At 37.7% G+C, this 20,417-nt stretch overlaps 1 protein-coding gene across 2 annotated transcripts in view; it reads right to left on the reverse strand.

Moving 5' to 3' along the window:
* rbm33a (RNA binding motif protein 33a) overlaps positions 1–19,967 on the reverse strand; it is a 33,710-nt gene extending 13,743 nt beyond the window's left edge. For both annotated transcript variants that reach the window (XM_041967525.1, XM_041967524.1), the window contains exons 1-10: positions 19,768–19,967; positions 12,032–12,110; positions 11,552–11,600; positions 9,596–9,669; positions 9,158–9,473; positions 7,188–7,334; positions 6,717–6,885; positions 6,332–6,546; positions 2,762–3,068; positions 1,473–1,534 (exon numbers count right to left, since the gene is read on the reverse strand). In XM_041967525.1, coding sequence (XP_041823459.1) covers positions 1,473–1,534; positions 2,762–3,068; positions 6,332–6,546; positions 6,717–6,885; positions 7,188–7,334; positions 9,158–9,473; positions 9,596–9,669; positions 11,552–11,600; positions 12,032–12,110; positions 19,768–19,786 — 1,437 coding nt within the window. In that variant the 5' untranslated portion in view covers positions 19,787–19,967. The remainder of the gene's footprint in view (positions 1–1,472; positions 1,535–2,761; positions 3,069–6,331; positions 6,547–6,716; positions 6,886–7,187; positions 7,335–9,157; positions 9,474–9,595; positions 9,670–11,551; positions 11,601–12,031; positions 12,111–19,767) is intronic.
* Between the last annotated feature and the right edge of the window lie 450 nt (positions 19,968–20,417).

Raw genomic sequence — 20,417 nt, forward strand, 5'->3', positions numbered from 1 at the left:
CCTTAAAGATAAACAACAGCAAGTTCATGTACTGTATTTTTGCAGAATGCTAACTAATTTTAACTTTAAAAAAGAATTTTTCACTTTTTGCTTATTTTATGGATCAGTCATATAAGTTGCAAACAATGAAATAGTCATTAGAAGCAGGTATTTCGTTGTTTATAAAAAATTGTGAACAGCATAAATATTCTTAATAATGACTTTAATTGGCAGTAAAATTAATATTTCAAAACCAGCCTCCACCAGAAAAAATTTAATGTGCTAATACTTGAGGCTATGACCCCCAATTTGCCTGGCCTTTAAACAATTAAATTTGATGGGATGATAATGTATGATAATCATGAGTAATCAGCTTCCCACTGATAAATGGAAGGCTGATATGTCACCTGCATTTCAAATTGTGTCCTTGGCAACACCAGTCTAAATGCGACTGACAGCTGGGGAATCCAACACTGTGCTGTTCATCAGCCCAGTTGTCGGCATACCCTTCTCATTCTACCTTCTCCTGTCTGATAAGAGCCAAATCTACTTCCTGCTATCGTGCTATACTATCCAGCATGATTGCAGACTTCAGGGAACAAGAATAGCATGGTACTGACACTGAAGGTTGGCAAAGAGGGAAATAAAAATAAATTAAAAATAAAAATAAAGATTGACTCTTGAGGAACAGCTTGGGTCATTTGTGCATCCACATGAATGCAATCGGATGTAGCAATTTTCTGATGGCTTATTTGCATAAATCCATATGAAATGCACTTTCCATAAAGATGTTGGTCAGTAACAGGACCACCTGATGCCTGGGCATCATTAACTAGAAGGATGGAGCGACTTAAGGCACTCTGGCTGACAGCTTACTGAGTCTATTCCCACAATACAGGAATTTAAAGGTTTCTGTCATCTCTTGGATGGGTTCTTTGTAAGTGATATAAGAGACCTTTTCTTACAGGAAATCATTTATTGAAGATCCCTTTGTCTGAAATGAAATTTACACTTAAGAATATCAAGTAGAAAAAAAAAGAAAGAATAAAAATAAAAAGCAAGGAACACACCCTAACTCTGTCAAACTACCAGCATGTTTCACTTATTAGATAGCATTCGGAAAAGGTCTCTGTGCCTTTGGGACCCAAAGTTGTGGGGAGTGATTTTTAAAAGGCAGTATATCCTGTATTCACAATTCCATTATTCGCCAAGCAGGCTAGTCTGAGCCCTAGACCATCCATGAAGAGCTGCTAAATAAGTCCCATCACTTTGGCCTAAGCCTTAAAAAAGGCTACTGCCTAAAGCTGCTATCATGCATTTCCAGTTGTGCATCCAGACTCCTATCAGTGTTTACAGATTTGCTTTAACATTATTGGGCCAGTGCAGACAGTCTAATTGAAGTAATGATACTGCCTCACAAAAAAGGATGCTGACCGTTTACAGACTGAGAGAATATGAGGCAAAAAGGAGGTAGAGGAGCAGCTGCTACTCACAGGGAACCTCTGAGGACCCACAGCAGGTCTGGGCTGGCTCTGAGCAGGAGGCATCAAGGGCACTGCAATGAGAGAAAGAGAGAGAGAGAGGGGCAGAAACAGAGAGCAAAAGAAGAAGGGGGGGAGGGGAGAAAAATCCAAATGAGAGGCAGCAGGCATAGAAAGAGTGTGATTGTAGAGAGGAAGAGATATCTCCAAGCTGAAGGCTCTCAGGCATACATGTTAAATTTTACTTCAGAGTTACTCTTCACATTTTTATACTGCTAGCTACAGATCAGGGAGCATAAGGAAATAATAAATACATGGGAATAATTTGTTAAAAAATAAATAAGACATCTGCTTCTTCACAACATTTGACACAACGTAATTCAATAAATTTGATTTTCATGTTGCTACCTTTCTGAATAATAATAATAAGGCAAACACAGACTATGTCAGCAGCTGTAATGCTTAAAATTCAACTGGAGTGTTTCACTTAAATAAATATGTGTAAATAAATACCACAGATGCACAAATGCATGCACGAATGCACACCAACACACCTAACCACAGGCAATCTCTGATCTTCCAGAACACATATTTCTCCAGGGAGCACAACCCTAACTAGACAAAATAACAAGCTTTGTTAACAAAATTTCAATCGCAGCCTGGACAGATAACCCATCTTGCAGAATGAAAATTGAAACTGGAGGAAAACCTTTTAGTAGCAAAGAGAACCTTTTGCCCGTCACTCATGCAAACAACAAACTGACATACTAATTCTGACAGTTTAAGGATGACAACTACTCAGAAAAGCATCAAATAAAAATGGCATCTTTGTAAGTACTGCTGCAAAAGTGTTGTTCAGTGACAGTAAATATGGGCTTTTTTATGAAGGAAAAAAGATAAATGCATTTATTTGTTTTCATGCATGCACATTTGTGGCATTTGAGTAGAAGATCAATCTTTTTATTTAAAAAATGCAGCTTGTGCCCAAGTGATAACAGGCAAATCTGCTGAATTGTCAAATGTAATTAAACACTCAGTCATCAGTAACAACTCTGAAAACATTGTCTAGGTATAAACACATTTTTACCTCTCATACCCATCCCTCACATTTATGTTTGCACAGTTCATGAAGTGCAACATAACCTGTGTCATCCGCTAAAGCAACCAATGGATGCAGTAAGTGGAGAGCTTGTTATATCTCTCCTTGCTAAAGGACACATTCCTTAACTACAGTCAATCTAGAAAAAAGTGGAAATCATTTCTAAATTAGCTAAAAACTAAATCTGACTGGACTAGCCTACCTTGTACAGAGGACTGTGCAGGGCCCCTGAAGTGGGGGTTGATGTGGATGTTTTTGGGTTGCATGGGCTGCTGCTGGTGGTGCTGAGGAAAGTTTGGTGGTGGTGAGCTCATCATTCGTGGGGGCTCCATCTGGGGTCGCAGTGGTGGGGAGCGATGAGCCATGTGATGGGGAATGAGGGGTTGAAGAGGCTGCTGAGGGATGGGACGCCCATGCTCCTGGAAGGGAGGAGGCCCTCTTGGACGTGAAGGGTGGTGTGGATGGGACTGCAGTTGTTGATGATAAGGCGAAGGCATTCGAGAAGATGGCTGCTAATTGGGAAAAGAGAGAGATAAAGAGGAAAACCCACTTGTCAAAACACATTTCTTCTTGAAGATTCTAACATCACTGCTTAAAGTTATGTGAAGACGCGCCAATTAAATCTATCTTCAAGAGTGAAGTTATGCAAAAATAATTTCCCTTAAGTCTTGTCTAAAGTTATGTGTTTTCTTCTGAACTTGTAGAAATGAAAGTGACCTTGTTTAGATTTTTAAAGTCACAGCGATAGAGACTGGAACTGAAACCTGGTTCCACTCAGGAACACTCATCACTTCCTGTTGTAGCAGAACCCATTAGCATTAGTTGCTAACATGAATGCCCGTGGTCTTAACGTTTGCTGCTAATGTGAGCAGTAATTTGCTGCAATTATGATGTCCCATCTTGTTTGAATTCTTGCTTGTTGTTCTTACTCTCAAATGTAAGTCACTTAGGATAAAAGCGCCTGCTAAATGACTGTAGAATAGAATAGAATAAAGACTTTATAGATTAATGTAATCCACACTGGTGAATGAAAACATCTGAATGAAAACATCTGAATGTGACATCATCTCGGCAAGAGAAGCTGATTTTAGACAGAGACAACACAGGAAACCAGTTGTGTGTGTATATATGCTAAGATCTCGCCGAGCCTTGGTAAGTGAATGTGAAAGTAGGGTCGTGTTACTGGAAATGACATTAAAAAAAATATCGATCTTCAAGTTTTATAAATTGATATTGTACTTGTTTTTCCTTTAAATCAATTAAAATCAATAAATCGATTTTTTAAACCCAGCCCTTCAAACATGACAATGTCACAAGCTCTAATGTCTGTATTGGTAATACAATAACAGTAACAGATAATAGGACAGACCTTTATCCTTGTGCAGAGGAGTACGCAGCCTAATCACTACTCTGCTCCATGTTTCTTACGTTAGTGGATTAGAGTACTCTCTGGAGCTCTGCCTGATGCAGATTCTTTTAGTTCAATCCAGTCGTCACATTAATGGAATAACTTCCAGCTTTCTGTGGATGTCAGAGAGTTCATCACTGGCCTACTACAAGTTTTCCTCCCGTTGAAAATATTCATGCTGTTTCTGTCTGGAAGCTGTTAGCTGCTCTGTAAATTAGCTGTTTGCTCACCTGTAGCCACAGGTGTGTATATGTGATTCATGGAGACTTTAGTAGGCTGTTGTCGGACACACTGTTATGTATGTTATGTATTGCGATGTGCTTCATGTGTGCGCATCAGGCCATGAACAATATGAAACACCACTTTAGTAAACAGGGTTCTAGAGTAGCTTTTTATGTCTGCTGCACGGATGCCAGTTTATCCCATTTGGTGCAGTGCCACAAAATTTTGTTGAACCAAAATTTCACTGAGAGCAGAGGAGAAATTTTGTTTTATTCTAAGGAGTCTAAAAGTGGCTGAAGGACAAAGCAGAGGGAAAAAAGACTTGGACACCAGCAGCACATGAGACAAAGCTGTGCGGCAGGTCTGATCTGCACTGGCTGAGACTTCTAGTTTTTTTTTTTTTTTTTTTTAGCCTCATAGTAAATTGTGTAGATTGACATTACAGTATAAATTTTATTGCCTTCTTTCCAAGTGCACATGTTCACGCAATACAGCAGCGTGCATGTGGTTGACAGGTACGCTGAGAAAGCAGGATTCCCTTCATTAACTCTGCTAAACGTTCCTCTGCAGAAACCCCTTCGAGTTAAGTGTGTTTTAGTGCACTTTTTGATCATGTAGACATTTATTTCTACAAGGTCCAGTATGATGTAAAATCAAGCACGAATCCATCTCTGCATACCGCCTTTTACAGAATACTTCCACTTTATCTCATCCGGAATGTTGGAAACCTAAAAACAGAAAAGTGTAAAATCCTGTGAAACCCTTTTACATATATCCTGAACCACAAGTCACAGCCGAGGACACCAACGCTGAAGCCCAGCTTCTGTGGCTTAGGTACAATACAAAAGCCAATGTTTTGTTTTGCTTTGCATCTGTTCCAAAGAAAGCAAGACTGATAACAGAGCTTTACTTATCAAACCATCAAAAAGTGGTCTTAAAGGGAAAAAAGGAAAAAGGAAAATTCTCTGTTGAGACAATAGTCTGACCAGTGTGCCCTCCCTCCCAACATGATTTCAGTGCCAGGCAGTGAGAAGCTGAAGCAGTCAGGGGTCAAAGATGCTGTAAAGATCAACATAACTTACATACAGCCAAAGAAGAGATGCCTACTACTAAATTTAAATCACACAAATCAGTTTCTTGGGATTTAAAAAACACAAAAATGAACATAAAACTCAACCTTAGCAATCACACAGCATTTTCACAATTCAGTGGGGTAATGGCAGGCACGAAAAATTACTTTGGGAACCCTAAAATGTAATGTGGTGGCTCTAAAGGCGCTTTGAAATTTAGGGTCAACTAAATTTTGTGGCACTGCACAAAATGGAATAAACTGGCACCCGTGCAGCCAACATAAAACCTTAGTCTGGAACCCTGTTTACTAAAGTGGTGTTTCATACTGGTCCAGGATAATTGGTCAAACAAACAAACAAGCCACTGACCAAATTAGTCAAGTAGTAAACTTGACAGCTACAGTATGTCGCAAAAAGTCCGCCCTCATTAACTGCAGTCAAGAGAATGTTTGTGTTGTTTGCATGTCATCTATGTGCCATTAAATTTTCACAGCTAGTGTTTGTGTTTTGAATTTTAAAGCCTATTATCATTAATTAATAAAAACCAAAAATAATCCAGTGCTGGAGTTAAATGCCATGTGGCCTTGAGAAGAAATACTTTAACTCTCTGGGTATTCTCCAGCTGTGAACAGCTGGAAAAACACTGTTTCCTTACCTGTGGCCTTGGGCTACAAGTTTAAAGAAAGCCTACATAGGTTGTGTGTTGCAAAATGAAAGGAATGTTATAAATGTAAAAGTCTGCTTTATGTCTTAACAATTTATCTGCAACAACTTATCAAGCAGCTCAAAGTGTGCTCAAGAAGTTTTGAGTACATATAATCTCTTGCAAACAGTAAAAAAAGCTAGTACTGTAATATTTATGTAGTCTACATTTGTTGTGAAATTTCACATTTGTAGCCTTGATAAAATCTTAAAGACTCACCCAGTGATAAAATAAAAAATATGTGAAAAGCCTTTATGTTCATTTTTCTACTTTTTAAGTGAGGTGCTTCAGTACTGATGGCTTGTGGAGTCAAACATGTTATTTATCCCTTTTATAGTAAATAGAGCAGATTACTGTACTGAAGTTTACCTGAATGTTCATGTTTCCCAATAGGGGGAGCATGTGGTCATGCATTCTTCCTCTTTTTCCTCCTCTAAAATCTGCCATTCCAAATGAAGGGAAACCTCCTCTTCCTCTGCTTCCTCGCCCTCCTCCTCTACCTCGGCCACTGTAACGGTTTTGCCTCTTCTGTCGCTCTTGTTCCTCAAACTCCATCAAGTCTTTCTTGGCTTTTTCTGACAGCTCTGAGGATGTGGAACAGGACAAGAGAGCTTTAGTCGCCTGGAAAAACTGACTGAGTAAAATAACTGCTAATTCAATGTAAAAGTCATGTAAACCAGTGATAAATATTGAGATTTACTCTCGCTGTCAGTGAATCATGTATAAATTTTGCTCATGCAGGAATAATTTGTACCAAGGGTTTCAGGAATGTTCCTCCTTTTGCTGCTTGCTTCTGCCAATCGCAAAATAGCGCCATCCTTCCTCTCAGACTTGAAGCGCATTCGGCCAGACTCTTCATCGTCCTCCTCTTCTTCATTCGATTCCTCCTTTGTTTCATCTTCAGGCAGAGTTTCATTTTCACCCTGGGGACATATTCTAATGTTAAAATCAGAAGTCTATAGCCCAAGTACTTCCACCACAGTTTTTACTATATACAAATTCTCAAACGTGAGAGACATGAGTAAAATTTATTCTGTTTTCTCTTTACTGCATTACATAATAATTTGTATTGATTTTTATTGAATACATCTGTATTTACTAAAGCGTGGTTAAATTCCAGGCAAAGACAAGTGGTAATTTTAATTTCTTTTATGGAATTTTTTTTTTTTAAAAGAGTATTCAGAAATAAATGCCATCAAACAAAACAAAATTTTTTATAGTTTACCTCCTCTGTGTCGCAGATGTGAGGTTCCTCAGTGGTGTCCTCTTCATCTTGTTGCTCTCCTCCATCTGCAACCTGGGTATGCTGTTCCTCCATGGCTCCATGTTCATCAAAAGACTCAGAAGCATAAGAGGTTTGGTAATCTTCATCCTTTAAAGTTGATTTACAAAGCAAGTATATATTAAATTACAATAGTGCTCTAATTATCATTAACAATGCACTACTTTATTTAAGTCATTCCTAGAGAAATCACCATGTGATTCTGTTGAAAAATAAAAACACCCTTTCATGCTTCTAATGTTGCTCCACACACAAGCAAATAAGCATGAAAAACATCTGATTAAATTGAAAATAAGTGGGCTGAAGTAATATATACTTTGCATTTTAGACATAAATATTGAACTATATGAGAACAGGCAAAAACCATACAGCGCACACACACCAAAATCTTATGGTGAGGTTTTTGGGAGGCACCAGGGAGCCCCACCCCTTCCCAACGTAAATTACCATAACAGTGGGAGCAAGGCTTCATTACTATTCCTGACAGCATTTGAAATTCAATGAGATGTAAATGTTTGACATGATATACAGAAATGCAGACACAGATAAAAACAGTCCGCCCCGCTTCAGTGATGGTGAAAATATCATTGACTGACTCCTCACAAATCACTGTTATTGGTCACACTGTAAGTTCATGACTGTGTGTCAAAAAATGTGGGAAAGATGCAGAGAATCTGGGAGATTACTTTTTTTTTGGTTCTATAACATGATTTTCTTTTGATGCAGTCAATTCATAAAATATTTTACATTACACATAAATTATTCTGCTACTGCAGAAAAGTCAACACTGTTCCAGATATCTGATAAATGAGTAGGTAGCAATTCCAGATTTCCAAATAACAAATACTAATGGCTAAATAAGGATTGTCTACCAGTGTCAAAAAATCTACAATTATTATAGTGAATGATATGCTATTGCACACCCCTAGTATCACACAATAGTGTTTTTTGTTGTACTTTTTTAACCTGCCAACAGCAGCACATATAAATGAAGGGGGGGAAAAATACTCTTAGCAAACCAGACAAATGGACAGACGGCCCCAAGGGAACACAACAGCTTAATCCTTTAAACTGTTCCACATAATGCTTGATGAATACCAGTGAGCAAAATGTCAAGGCCAAGTAGTTTAGTGACCTTGTAAACAGCCAATGCACATAATTCAAATACACATCCACAGCTCAAGACATCTCCAAAAATCCAAAATAGACAGTCACTTGGGCTAAGAAGGTCAAAATCTTATCTGTGTTTGGAGAAAGGAGGTAGGCTAATATATCTCTGTCAGGTGCCAAACACAATCACGCCATGGTAAATGGACCATAACAGGCGTTTGCACATGGATCTGCTCTTATCTTTGATCCTCTTAGCACAGGCTAAGAGGAAAGGGAAACGAATAAAAGAGAAACTCACATCAATCATTAGAAAACTGTATGGAGTGTCCTCAGGAAGGTCAATAATCTTTTCACCTGCATGAGACTTTATCAGATCCAGTCTAAAACTAGAGAAAAAAGCCCCCCACATTAACCTCTGCCGATTGGCAGCACATCTCCCCAACACAAAGCAGTCCCCCCCCCACACAAAGATACAGGACCCAAGGTCACAATGGCACATGGATTTGGAGACGACAGCAGAGCATTACCTCACGCCAAACAAGCTGTCAACAAAACTTTGTCAGCAAGATGGAGAAATTTGCTGGCAAGAGGTGATAATGAATCTAATCGTCCCCCTGTCCAAAAACGCCAACAAACATCTCCTTCTCCTGAATAGATTTTCAATCCTGACTGCCCCCTTAGAGAGACAAGAAACTGACATTATCTCTTGGACACAATAGAGTTGGATAGAAAAGAGTGGGAGAATGTGTGTGTGCATGTTTGTGCAGGGGTTTTAACAAGAGTGAGAAAATGTGAGAACTCACTTGAAATTCACCATCTATAGGCTCACTGATTTGGAGGTCTAGCACTTCATCTTGGTAGCCATCATCATCCTCAGCAAGCTCTTCAGTGTAATTGATTTGGTCTTCAGCCATCTCTGTAGTGTCTTCCTGAATGTATTTTTCTGCATACTCCTCTTCCCCCTCTTGCTGGTACTCTTCCTCTTCTTCATCCCCTCCTTCACAGCCCTCTGCACCCAGGTTCACGACATCATCTGTGTAGTCTGCTTCCTGTGAGTTGTCCTGCTGGTCATAGGATGGGTCCATGCCGTATGAAGCATCGAAGCAAACATCCTGACCACTGACGACAACAACAGCAAAAAAAAAAAAAACATTCAATCTTACAGAGAAAAACAAGTCAGAATTATGAAAGAAACAAACTTAAAAAGTGAAACCTGGAAACATAATACTGACGTAAATTACCTTGTATTTATATCTTCATCATCACTTTGAAGTAGGTCATCATTTAACTCTTCATCTGACACTTCTAAAGGATTCTGAAACAAAAACAGAGAAACGTTATAGTATCAATGTGCTTTATTCGTCCTCAGTTGTGTGTGTTAAAGGTGTGGGGGCAGGGGGCCACCTCCAACCCCAAAGGATGCTTTATTCCCATGTGGTGAAGGCAATCTGGGCAGGTCAAGATAGCACTTTTTTGTCCACTGTACTTCCTCCTGGTTCACATCAACAATTCCCCCGTGGAGGCGCCACCTGCTACAAGTGCACTTCTCACGACTATATTTTAAATGTCCTGCCATTACAATCACCTAATGTTTTGGATGTTACTTTCTAAGAAGGACCAAAATTGACAAAATAAAAAATAAATACAGAAATATAAAAATGGCTCAATAAACAAATTGATATGGAAATAAATTATACAAACACGAGAAGCAATGAGAATGAAGACCTCCGCCAAGCTTTAGGGCCACTGAGAAAAATCCCAAAAGACCCAACAGCCCACCCAGTACCACCTATATTTCTATGCTAAAAATCTGGATCAAATAATGTCAGAGTAAAACCTCTACCATAATGTCATTTTGTATTTATTTGTTTTTATTTGCCAATTATTCTGGCCATTATCTGTTGAGTTAGAAGCTTTGATGGCAACATGATTCCTTTCTCTCAAAAGCAAAGGATCCTTTAAAAGAAAAACTTGATCCAGATGGTGATCTGCATCACCCCTAAAATGCTGCTAATAGATAGACCGACAAACCAACGCTGCATAACAAAACATAATAAAAAAATGAAAGGAATGAATGCAGAATAAGCTTCGGCTGTGCTCTTACAAACGAATAAGGAGGACTCAGATGGGGGAAAAATGATCCTCAGTATTTCTTACTACTATGGGACCAAGTTAGGAGAACACATCCTTGAAAAGATGCCGAGGCAGTATTAATTTCAAGCTGCAACTAGAAGGTGGCCTGTATAGGTGTTTTAAAATGTTTTGGACATTGCTGCACTGAATGCATGGGTCCTCTACTGGAGCGGCATCAATCCCAGAATAAACCTGCCCTGCATTCTTATTATTGCTTATTTTTCTACTTTCCCCCTTTAAGTAATTGATAAAAATGAATTAAAAAGAAATATTTATTTTTGTTATATGTTAGCTGATTGGTGAATGTTGTAAGCTAGTAAGTATTTGAATTACTTTTTGAAATACAAGCTCAAAGAAATCACATATGCTAATCAATTCTTTATTTACTGAAGCTGTGTCTACTTCAAAATGATAAAAAATTCACAAAAAAAATTTCACTAAAAGAAATCTGCAAAACTGCGAGGCCACAAAAGGTGAACCGCATTATAGAGAGGGACTACTGTATTTATTTATATAAAGAACTCTCCCAGCGAAATGAAGTTGCGCTCCTGCAAAGGGCGTCCGGAGTATTTCTCCTTCTCCGGTGATGCACTGAAAACGTCATGTCCTCTACAGGAGCTGAAGAGCTAAATGAGCTAACAAAGACGTAAAAATGACTGAAACGAAGAAAAAAAACAAAACAAAAAGCAAAACGTCTCTAAATGAAAAAATATGTCTGATGAAAATAAAATATAGAAATAAATCATTTGGGGATAATAAAATGTAAAAGGAAAATAATACAGAAATAAATACAGGCAAAAAATTACATGGAAAAGTAAATAAATAAGAGTATTAATACAGCTGAAAATGACTAAATATAAATTAGTCACATTTTATATGTTTATTGATGGAAAACGATTTTAAAAATATTTCTGTATATTTTATTGCCATATCAATTTCTTGAGCCAGTTTTATATTTAATATGTGTTTATTTTGGCAGGTTCAGTCTTCCATAATTTTCCTCCTTGAGAGCAGAAAAAACACAACCAACAAGCGAAATTCAAACTGTAATAGCTTCATCTCACCTTTTTACTAGAGAGCCAGTCCTCCTCCAACAACTCATCTTCCAAATCACTTGAAGAAAAGACAAACAAGAACATTCAGAAAAGTCATGTTAATACGCAACAGCAGACCACATGGAGGTCTGCGACTTATTTATATCTAATATGTGACACATATTATATCAATAAAATTACAAGAGCTTGTCACTGTCCAGTACAAATATTTATAAGTGATTTACATTTTTCAGATAAACTAAGGAGTAAAGTTTAAATATATCTAATTTCTTCTGCTAAATAAACCAAAATGTTATTCTGCAGAAAAGTAACTGCTTTTTTTAACTGTTTTAAAAGTTTAGTTTTCACATGTATCCTTGGTTTTAACAGAGTGATCACCCAGTAAAAACTATGTATATTTAGTCTCTATAAAGAGGTAAAGGTTAAAACTCCAATACTGTACACAGATCAGCACTATTTCTCTAAAGATATGATGATATGATGTCTTACCTCTCGAGAGTATCATCTTCACCTCTCCTTCTACGTGACCGCTCAGCACCTGGTTTGTCATACTCATCAAAGTCAAAATCTGCAACACAAAGAGTTTCCTTTGAATAAACTGAATAAGACAGTAAGTAAGAGCTTGTAGACCAGTGGTTCTCAAATAATAAGATTATTTTGATCAGTATTGTAATCATGATTATTAATCATAATTTTTTCCCCATGTTTGGAAAAACATGTACTTTTATTGCACCAATTATAAAACAAACTATGTGGCAACAGTTTTTTGTGAAAAATTAAACTTTAAATTAAAATAGATGATAAATAATGCAACAAATCCATCTACCATTCATTTTTGAGAAGTTAATGTAAATTATGGGGCTACAAAAGATGCTAAATCAAGAGCCGTTCGGGAGCCAAAAGAGCCGGATCATCCCATCACTAGTACATACAGTTGTAATGGATGCTACTGTGGAGAGGGATGTTGTGAGAAAGGCAATTTGAAGAAAAGACAACCTAAAAATGTTTAGAACATAAAAAAATAATAAAATTTAATTCTTCAGTCAATATTTTCTTTGTTTTTTTAAGTTTAAATTTATTAAGAGTAATTTTTTTTAATTAGGAGTCTGCAACATGTCACAACACTTAACTTTTTAAATGTTTATGTCCACACTCTTCATCAATAAACATTAATATCTGACAGTAAGCCAGCGCAGGATCATCCAGCAGCAGTTTCATTCATTCAGTACGTTTCATTTTCAGCCTGGTCATGAAACAGAGGCGATCATCTCCTGCTCTGAATGCAGCTCTGCAGCATGATGAACAAGCCTCTTCTAATTGCTTTGGACGGGGGTGGGGTCGGCGCAGCACCCAGTCCTAATTGAAGAGTAAACTTCACGATTTTTCACGTCAGTCTCCAACATCACTAGAAAAAGTTGCTAGATTTGTTGCTAGTCGTTTTTTGAAAAAAAATCGCTAAAGGTGAGTGAAAACTCGCTAAATATAGCGACAAAGTCCCTAAGTTGGCAACACTGAGTACAGCTAGCTGCCAACTGTAAAAGGGGTGCGCCACTAAGCCCTTGTTATTCAGGCAGCTTAATGCAGCTTTGGCCTTGCGTTTGCCCCCTGGTGGTTGACAGACTACAGGTTGAGAATGTATGTGATCAGAGATGCATGCAGAAGAGCTCGCATTTTGAATGTAAATATCGTTGACGATCAGGTTCATCTAATTGTGGCCACCAAAATCGTGATCACGATCAAAATCCGATTAATTGTGCAGTCCTAATATACACACACAAATATATATATAATTAGTGCTGGGAAACGATTAAATGATTAATCGCATTGTTACGTGGAAATTGTCTCTTTCCTTTAAATGAAGGCCTACAGCTGTATATAGAAAATGCTGTATATTTTGGTTTACAAACAACATCAGGGGTCTCCAGCCTGCGACTCTAGAGCTGTAAGTTGCTCTCTGGAACTTCCACAATGGCACTAAATATGTGGCTAAAATATTGTTTTTAAATCTATCTTTCTTGTCATTACATTGGAAACCAAGGACTTTTTTGTTCTTTTACTTTACATCATTTCCCACAAATATCTACATCCCTTAGAAGAAAGTCTGTCTATCTGCTTTTTATCAAAGTTTTATTTTTTTCTTCGTTTTAAAACCAAAAAATGGAAATGTGGTTCTTCAAAAACAATAAATATCCTATAGTGGCTCATTAGCCTTTTTGAAAAGGTCTCATATTGCGTCTCTAAAGCAGTTTTATTTAGCTGGCTGAGGGAAAAATGGCTCTTTGGACAGAAACAGGTTTAGCAGCATTTTAAACAGCAACAATTAAAATATTTTTTCATATATATTTCTAAAATCAAATTTTTCTGGCAAAGAAGGATGAAATGTTCAGGATTTACTAATTAAAAGTTAAAATGTCAGCAGGATGAATTTAAAGCTGTGCAGCTGCTTTCTTCTAAACACAGAAGGAACAATATGTGATGAATATCAGCATCAGGTGAACAGACAGAAAGCAGGACTAGAATCTCAGAGCTTCTAGATGGTGAGGAGAGAGAAATATTCACAATATGCACAATAACTTCCATCCATGCACCTTTAGTGCTTCATTATCCAGATTTCTGGCCTATAATTTCTCTAACATTTCATTCTCAGCTTGACTGTTTAGCTTTACACCTCTGCACCTGCAGCATCCGCTACCAGGAGTTAAGGGGTTAACGGGTTTCTGAGTGTAACGTCAGGTCTGTAGATGTTATTGTAAACATGTGTGGTATCCACAGAAAGTCCAGAATCTCAGCTAACAGCTCAGCAAAACAATTTCTATGACTAATGAGCACAGTTAAGACAACAATAATTAAAGTACCAGGTACACAAAGTCTAAACAGATGATGTCTCCCCGTGTCCACCCCACGGCATTACCATGAACAAACGACTCCTCTACTGAAAGCTCACATCACACAGATTCCACGGCTGGAAGTTTTATCTCGCTATGACCAAGATTCACCGAACCAGAGGCAGAAGAAGACCCGATTTATGCTTCACGTTTGTAAAAGTCAGAAAGTATGTCTTCCTTTGCTGTCTTGCCTAAATTAAAACCGCATTTATTAAAAATAAATAAATAAGTAAGTAAGCATGTTTCTCATTGTCTTTTAGGAGCAGTTTGCCATCCAAAAATCATGATGTTCTGCCATCTGCATGGGATTTGACAAAGAGAAATGTCAGTTCTTCTTCTTCTTTCTTAAGTTCCAGACAGAAAACGTCTCTTCATTTTAATAAACCCGCTCTCTCCTGATTACATCAGACGAACCGCTGCAGCAGGGAAGGGAGACATGTGGACTGCATGTTTCTGTGATTAAAACTAGCGGCCAGCAAAGGTGTTCATTGTTGCGTTAACGAGCGATAAACGCGTCAACGTGCCCAGTTCTGATTATATATATATATATATATATATATATATATATATATATATATATATATATATATATATATATATATATATATATATGGCAAATTCTTTATAAAGCCACCAGTTAATTTGCAGCATTTGTGTTTCCTCTGGAAACTTCAGCATATTAGGTACGTCACTGTTTTGCTAGCAGGATTTTCTAATGAGTAATAATTAAAGCCTGACCGATTAAATTGGCCGATAACAGCCCTTTTCAAAATGGCCAATATCGGCCGTTGTTTTGCCAATTAAACTCTGATTTATTCTTAATTTCTCATAAAACAGTAAATGCTGTTAAGTGTAGGAGTCGTGCAGATTGATGTCCTTGCAGCGTTTGTCCACTAGATGGAACTCTGACTCATTCAATCCCACAGTCATCCCACTGTCTTTTCAACAGAGGTAGCTAGCTACCGCCAGTTTACATTACAGCAGTGAGCTGAGTGGAGCTTGCCGACAGGTAAGTTTATAACAATGTTGTATATTAATGACTCAGCATGTCTCCAGTTTCAGTTTAACTCTGTCTGCCATGTGCAATGACGAGTGACGCATGCTTCATTGTGTCGGCCAGCTTTTTATTTACGCTGCATTGCTAAAGCTGTGTTAAATTAGTTTAAGGTGATCCCTGTCTATGTTAGCAATAACATCGCTGTGGTTCAGTAGCCAGTAACTGCAGAAATAACATAAGTGTAAAAAATATCAGAGTACAGAACGACCCTTCATCACTCCGTCAGCTGCAGGTTGAGGCGTATTTTAAGAGAGATGTGAATGCAGGCTGTAACAGTGACTCGCTATGTGTTACAATTAGTGCCAGACCATTTGTGACCATTATATATAAAATACAACTCTATCAAAGATTACATCTTTTTGACATTTGAGAATAGTATATCTGGTTTTTATTTTGGTTCATATATGTTATAGGCTATGATATGTTTCATGACAAAGAAAATATTGGAGTAAAGAAAATGCAATTTAACATTAAAGGGCATCAGAAGGCTGCAAATAATGTTTTGCCAACTTCACTCATGTTGGTTATATAAGTTATACACCCGTGGTCTAAATATAAAGAGAATCAGTAAAGGAGACTTGTGAAAACAATGTTACCTTAATGTTTTGGTTGATTTAACATTAACCTGTTTACAACTTCTTAAAATTTTTTTTCCACCTGTACTTTAACCTACCTCTAATTTGCATGAGAAAGAAGTACAAAACAAGGTGTATTTAATTAATTCATCATTCATTTATACAATTCATTTATAGATTTACTTTTTTTAAGGTTATATAATTTCCCATTTATTTAATGCTTTGTTACATGTTTTTGGCAATTCTTCTGTTGTAAATATAGATATATACTAAAGGACAAAATATTGTGAAACAGTAAAATGTTTCATATTTTTGTTGGTGTAAGTGTTAAGGAACCAAAAAGGAAGTTAATTTATTCATTACATATTTTTTAAATTAATCGGACGATTAATCACTTATCCGGAATTTTTTCTTCCAAATATCGGAATTGGCATCGACCTCAAAAATTCCATATCGGTCGGGCCCTAGTAACAATGCCAAATTACTAATAAACCACTAATGCTAAATGTTTGCACAGCAATGGCTCATGCAGCTGCTTCTCCACCTACCAACTTAAAACAACGGTCATGCAAAATTGCAAAACTTCCTGTGTCTGTGTGTGGTTGTGTTGGGTGGGAAACAAAGAATTATCATTCCGTTTCCATGCTATCGGATGGCTTTTAGACAGAAATATTCACCGATAGGGTCTTAAATCAACTTTAATCATTTTAAATAGAAGCTTCACAAGCTTGGTCAAACACCTAAAAATATAACAAAACTTCTCCTGGTTTATAGTAATAAGTAATAATAAAGGAGATGAAATTGAGGCAAAAACACAAAACAACAATTGCTCCAATAGCTTGGTTGCTAGATATTCAAAATAAACAGAAATCAGCTCTTTACAATGGTTTAGTGTCATTGTGCAATTATTTAATTCTTAATTATTGTCAATCACAATCCACGCTTAGCACCGGTGTTTAAAAACTAATCAGCCTGAAGTTATTTACCTTTTTTAAATGATGGTATGCCCTTTCTGACTCTACAAGGTCACACGCTCACAATTATCCGCTGCCCCAATGTGCAACAGATTATAAGTAACTAACAGATAATAACCAGGTTTCACCAATTTACCATCCATCCCGCAGATAAAACTGATGTAATGTAGTTTGATTGCAGTTTTATTTAACGTATACAGCTATTCATCAACGTCTCTGCTGTATCGTACCAATCTTTGATCTAGCATAGGTTTAAACTGCAGCTGGGTCTCTCAACTACAGGTTTTCCAAGGCCCAGCTCAACTTCTGATTGGTTATTAATGTGTTTAATTGAGAGCAAAGCTGTGTTCATCTCACGCCATTGAAAGACGAACTCAACAGGACAATAGCCCATATAAGTGCACATCAACTTATTAGTCTTTTTTTTCCCAAGCAAAAACTCTGTAAGCCTAAGATCCGGCATGGTGTCGGAATACTTTCAGCTCTGAAATTAAACATCCATAACAAAAGCTGATGAATAAAACAATACCTTGACTGGTTTGGTTTAAAAAAAAAAAAAAAAAAAAAAAAAAAAAGGCAAACAGTCCCAACTTGTCAAGGTTTTTCACACACATACCACGCAGTGTCAGTGACCTGCTCAAGCAGATTTCTCAAGCTTCTCGGAACATTGACAGCGTAGGTTTTGCACGTAGCCGTTAAATATGTTGGCAGAGGTAGTGAAAAAAACTTCCATATGGCTGATCCCTACGCTCGCTCCACTTTGAGAACAAATATGAGCCTCCGAGTGGTACATCATTAGCACATGATGTTGCTCAAAGCACACAGCATAGAATTACACTAAACCAGGGGTGCCCAAGTTCGGTCCTCGAGATCTACAATCCTGCAGCTTTTAGATGCAACCCTTCTCCAACATGCTTGAATCAGGTGTCATCTGCATGTCATTCAGCTCTGCAGAGGCCTGGTAACGAGCCAGTCATTTGATTCAGGTGTGTTGGAGAAGAGTTGCATCTAAAAGTTGCAGGATGGTAGATCTCGAGGACCGGACTTGGCACCCCTGCACTAAACAGATCTGTGCCTACTGATCAGGCCCATTGTCACTGATACCCGATCTACAAATTTCTTCAGTATCGGTACAGATACCAATATCGGATCGATGCATTCCTAATCATTTCCCCAGAGAACTCCTTAGTGTGTGGTGCAATCATTTATATCCTTAACATACAAAAAAATCCACATCCATCCATCTTCTTAGTCCAATTCAGGATCACAGGAGGCTGAAGCCTATCCCAGCAATTAACAGGTGTACAATTAACAGGGTACACCCTGGACAGGTCGCTGGTCCATTGCAGCATACAAAAAGCTGTCCTATCTAAAAAGCTCTTTGACAATGTAAGTATGATATTAATATTAATGACAGCTATGAAGCCTTCTTAAATCAAAACATCATCACAGGTGTGAAAACAGTGTCCTAGGTGTGGGCAGAATGAAGTAGTACTAGTTTAATAATGTAATGAGTGCAAAGACTGGTACAGCATCAGCAATTTTGGTGACAAGTTTGTGCACAGTCCAAAATGTCCTTAAAAAACAATACCCAGCTCAGCCTGTTAAAACAGTTGCCATCTGCCAAGTGATGAATAAGAAAGCACTACCATATCAACAGAGCTTCTTTCCACTGCTGAATTCATCCTCCACGTTCAACGAAGACATTTTTAATTACTATGACTTAAAACTTATAAAGCATATGTGCTTAGGAACTAGTATGCCCCCACAGCTTTAACTTAATGAAATAGGTCAGTTCACATGATAATAAAACTGTATCAGTGCGTTTAAACATGTACCAGTGATGCAACTTGTAGGTGAAAATTTGTGCGCACAGCTTTGGGACGTGATTTTACCTAGCCCTCATCAGATATTTTTATTATGACTTCAGCTTGGCTCGCTATTCATTTTGCAATTACCGCTACAACCTCATAATATTGGGGGGAAGGGGGACCCCATATGTTAAAATAAAATGAAGCAAACACGCTGCGTAAACTGCGTCAGTCTGCCCTGATGCTCGCACACATACACTCATGCACTTTCAAGAGCGGCACGAACCCTAACGACAAGGCCATAAAATATGTTGTATCACTAGGTTTGATAACGTCAAGTGGGCGGAAACCACACGTTTTAAGATGTAATTTTCTTGTAATGTACCACATTGTGTAATCGAAGTTAGCAAGCTGGCAACATTACAAGCACCGTTGTGGGTCACACTATTTACGAAAACAAACGCCAGGCACAATTGAGTAATTGTTCACTTTAGGACACTATTGTAACAGTCATCAAATTTAATACCGGAGTTATAAGGCAACTGGGAACCACACGTTAAAGCGAATTAACGTTATTAATGTTTTCTTCATTAATTCTGGTTAGCCATTTTACTAGATGACTTGCGTACTAAGCGTCGTTTCTGCTAGCCTGGAGGCTCACTGCTTTTTACTTTCAGTCCTAACACGCTAATAATTTATCTAAGATTATACTGTCTGCTCAGACTGATATCTGTTATCATTATATGTAACATTTTAAAGTTTTATTGTTGCAACGTTAACGCAGCCAAAGTTAGCTCAGGTCCAGAGTGCGGCCTAACGAGCTTGGACCGCATATTTCAAACCACTCATGATTGGAACTAGCAACGTTAGCTAGATTTAGCTCAAAGCTAACTTTCCAGCATCGACAAAACCATGCTACTCACCCTGTGCGCTGGCTGACATGGTGCAAGGTCCGTCGTGCTAAAGTCAGACTACAAAACTTAAGAGTCCCTTTATTTTTCAGTGCTTTAACATTGTTACTGCTGAAAACGTAAGATTAGCATGTGCATAGCTTCTCTTCAGTGCGGTAACGATCTCCAAACACGACTGAAGTACAAACATGGCAGGGACGTGCCTGCTACGACGATGCATTGTGGGTGGAGAAACAGCAGCAGGTCCCTCGATCGATGTGCTGCACCAGAGCTGTCTGGCAGACAAGGAAACACACAGGCAGAAAATTGTGACTCTTATCTTTATGTGTCTTAAAAAATGTATATTTATGATTAATAATTCAAAATAAAACATCATGGCATGAATTTGTGTTTACAATCTTTCAAATAAGCCAACATTTATAAATACTAATAGTTTTAAAGATTTTGAGATCACGTACAAACTTTTGTCCAACAATTTGTATGCCCTAAAATGTTAGGGTAACACAACCGTAAAAACAGGAATTTTATTATGAGATAAAGAGGTAGTAACAGCAAACAGGATGTTGCCTCAGCCAGAGGACACCAAGCAGCCTTCATGGTTGAATGAAAAGGTTTGTAAGTCTATATCAAATTTTGATAAAATAGCTTTATTCCAACTAATA

The sequence above is a fragment of the Melanotaenia boesemani genome, chromosome 18, assembly GCF_017639745.1.
Source record: "Melanotaenia boesemani isolate fMelBoe1 chromosome 18, fMelBoe1.pri, whole genome shotgun sequence".
NCBI classification, from domain to species: domain Eukaryota; kingdom Metazoa; phylum Chordata; class Actinopteri; order Atheriniformes; family Melanotaeniidae; genus Melanotaenia; species Melanotaenia boesemani.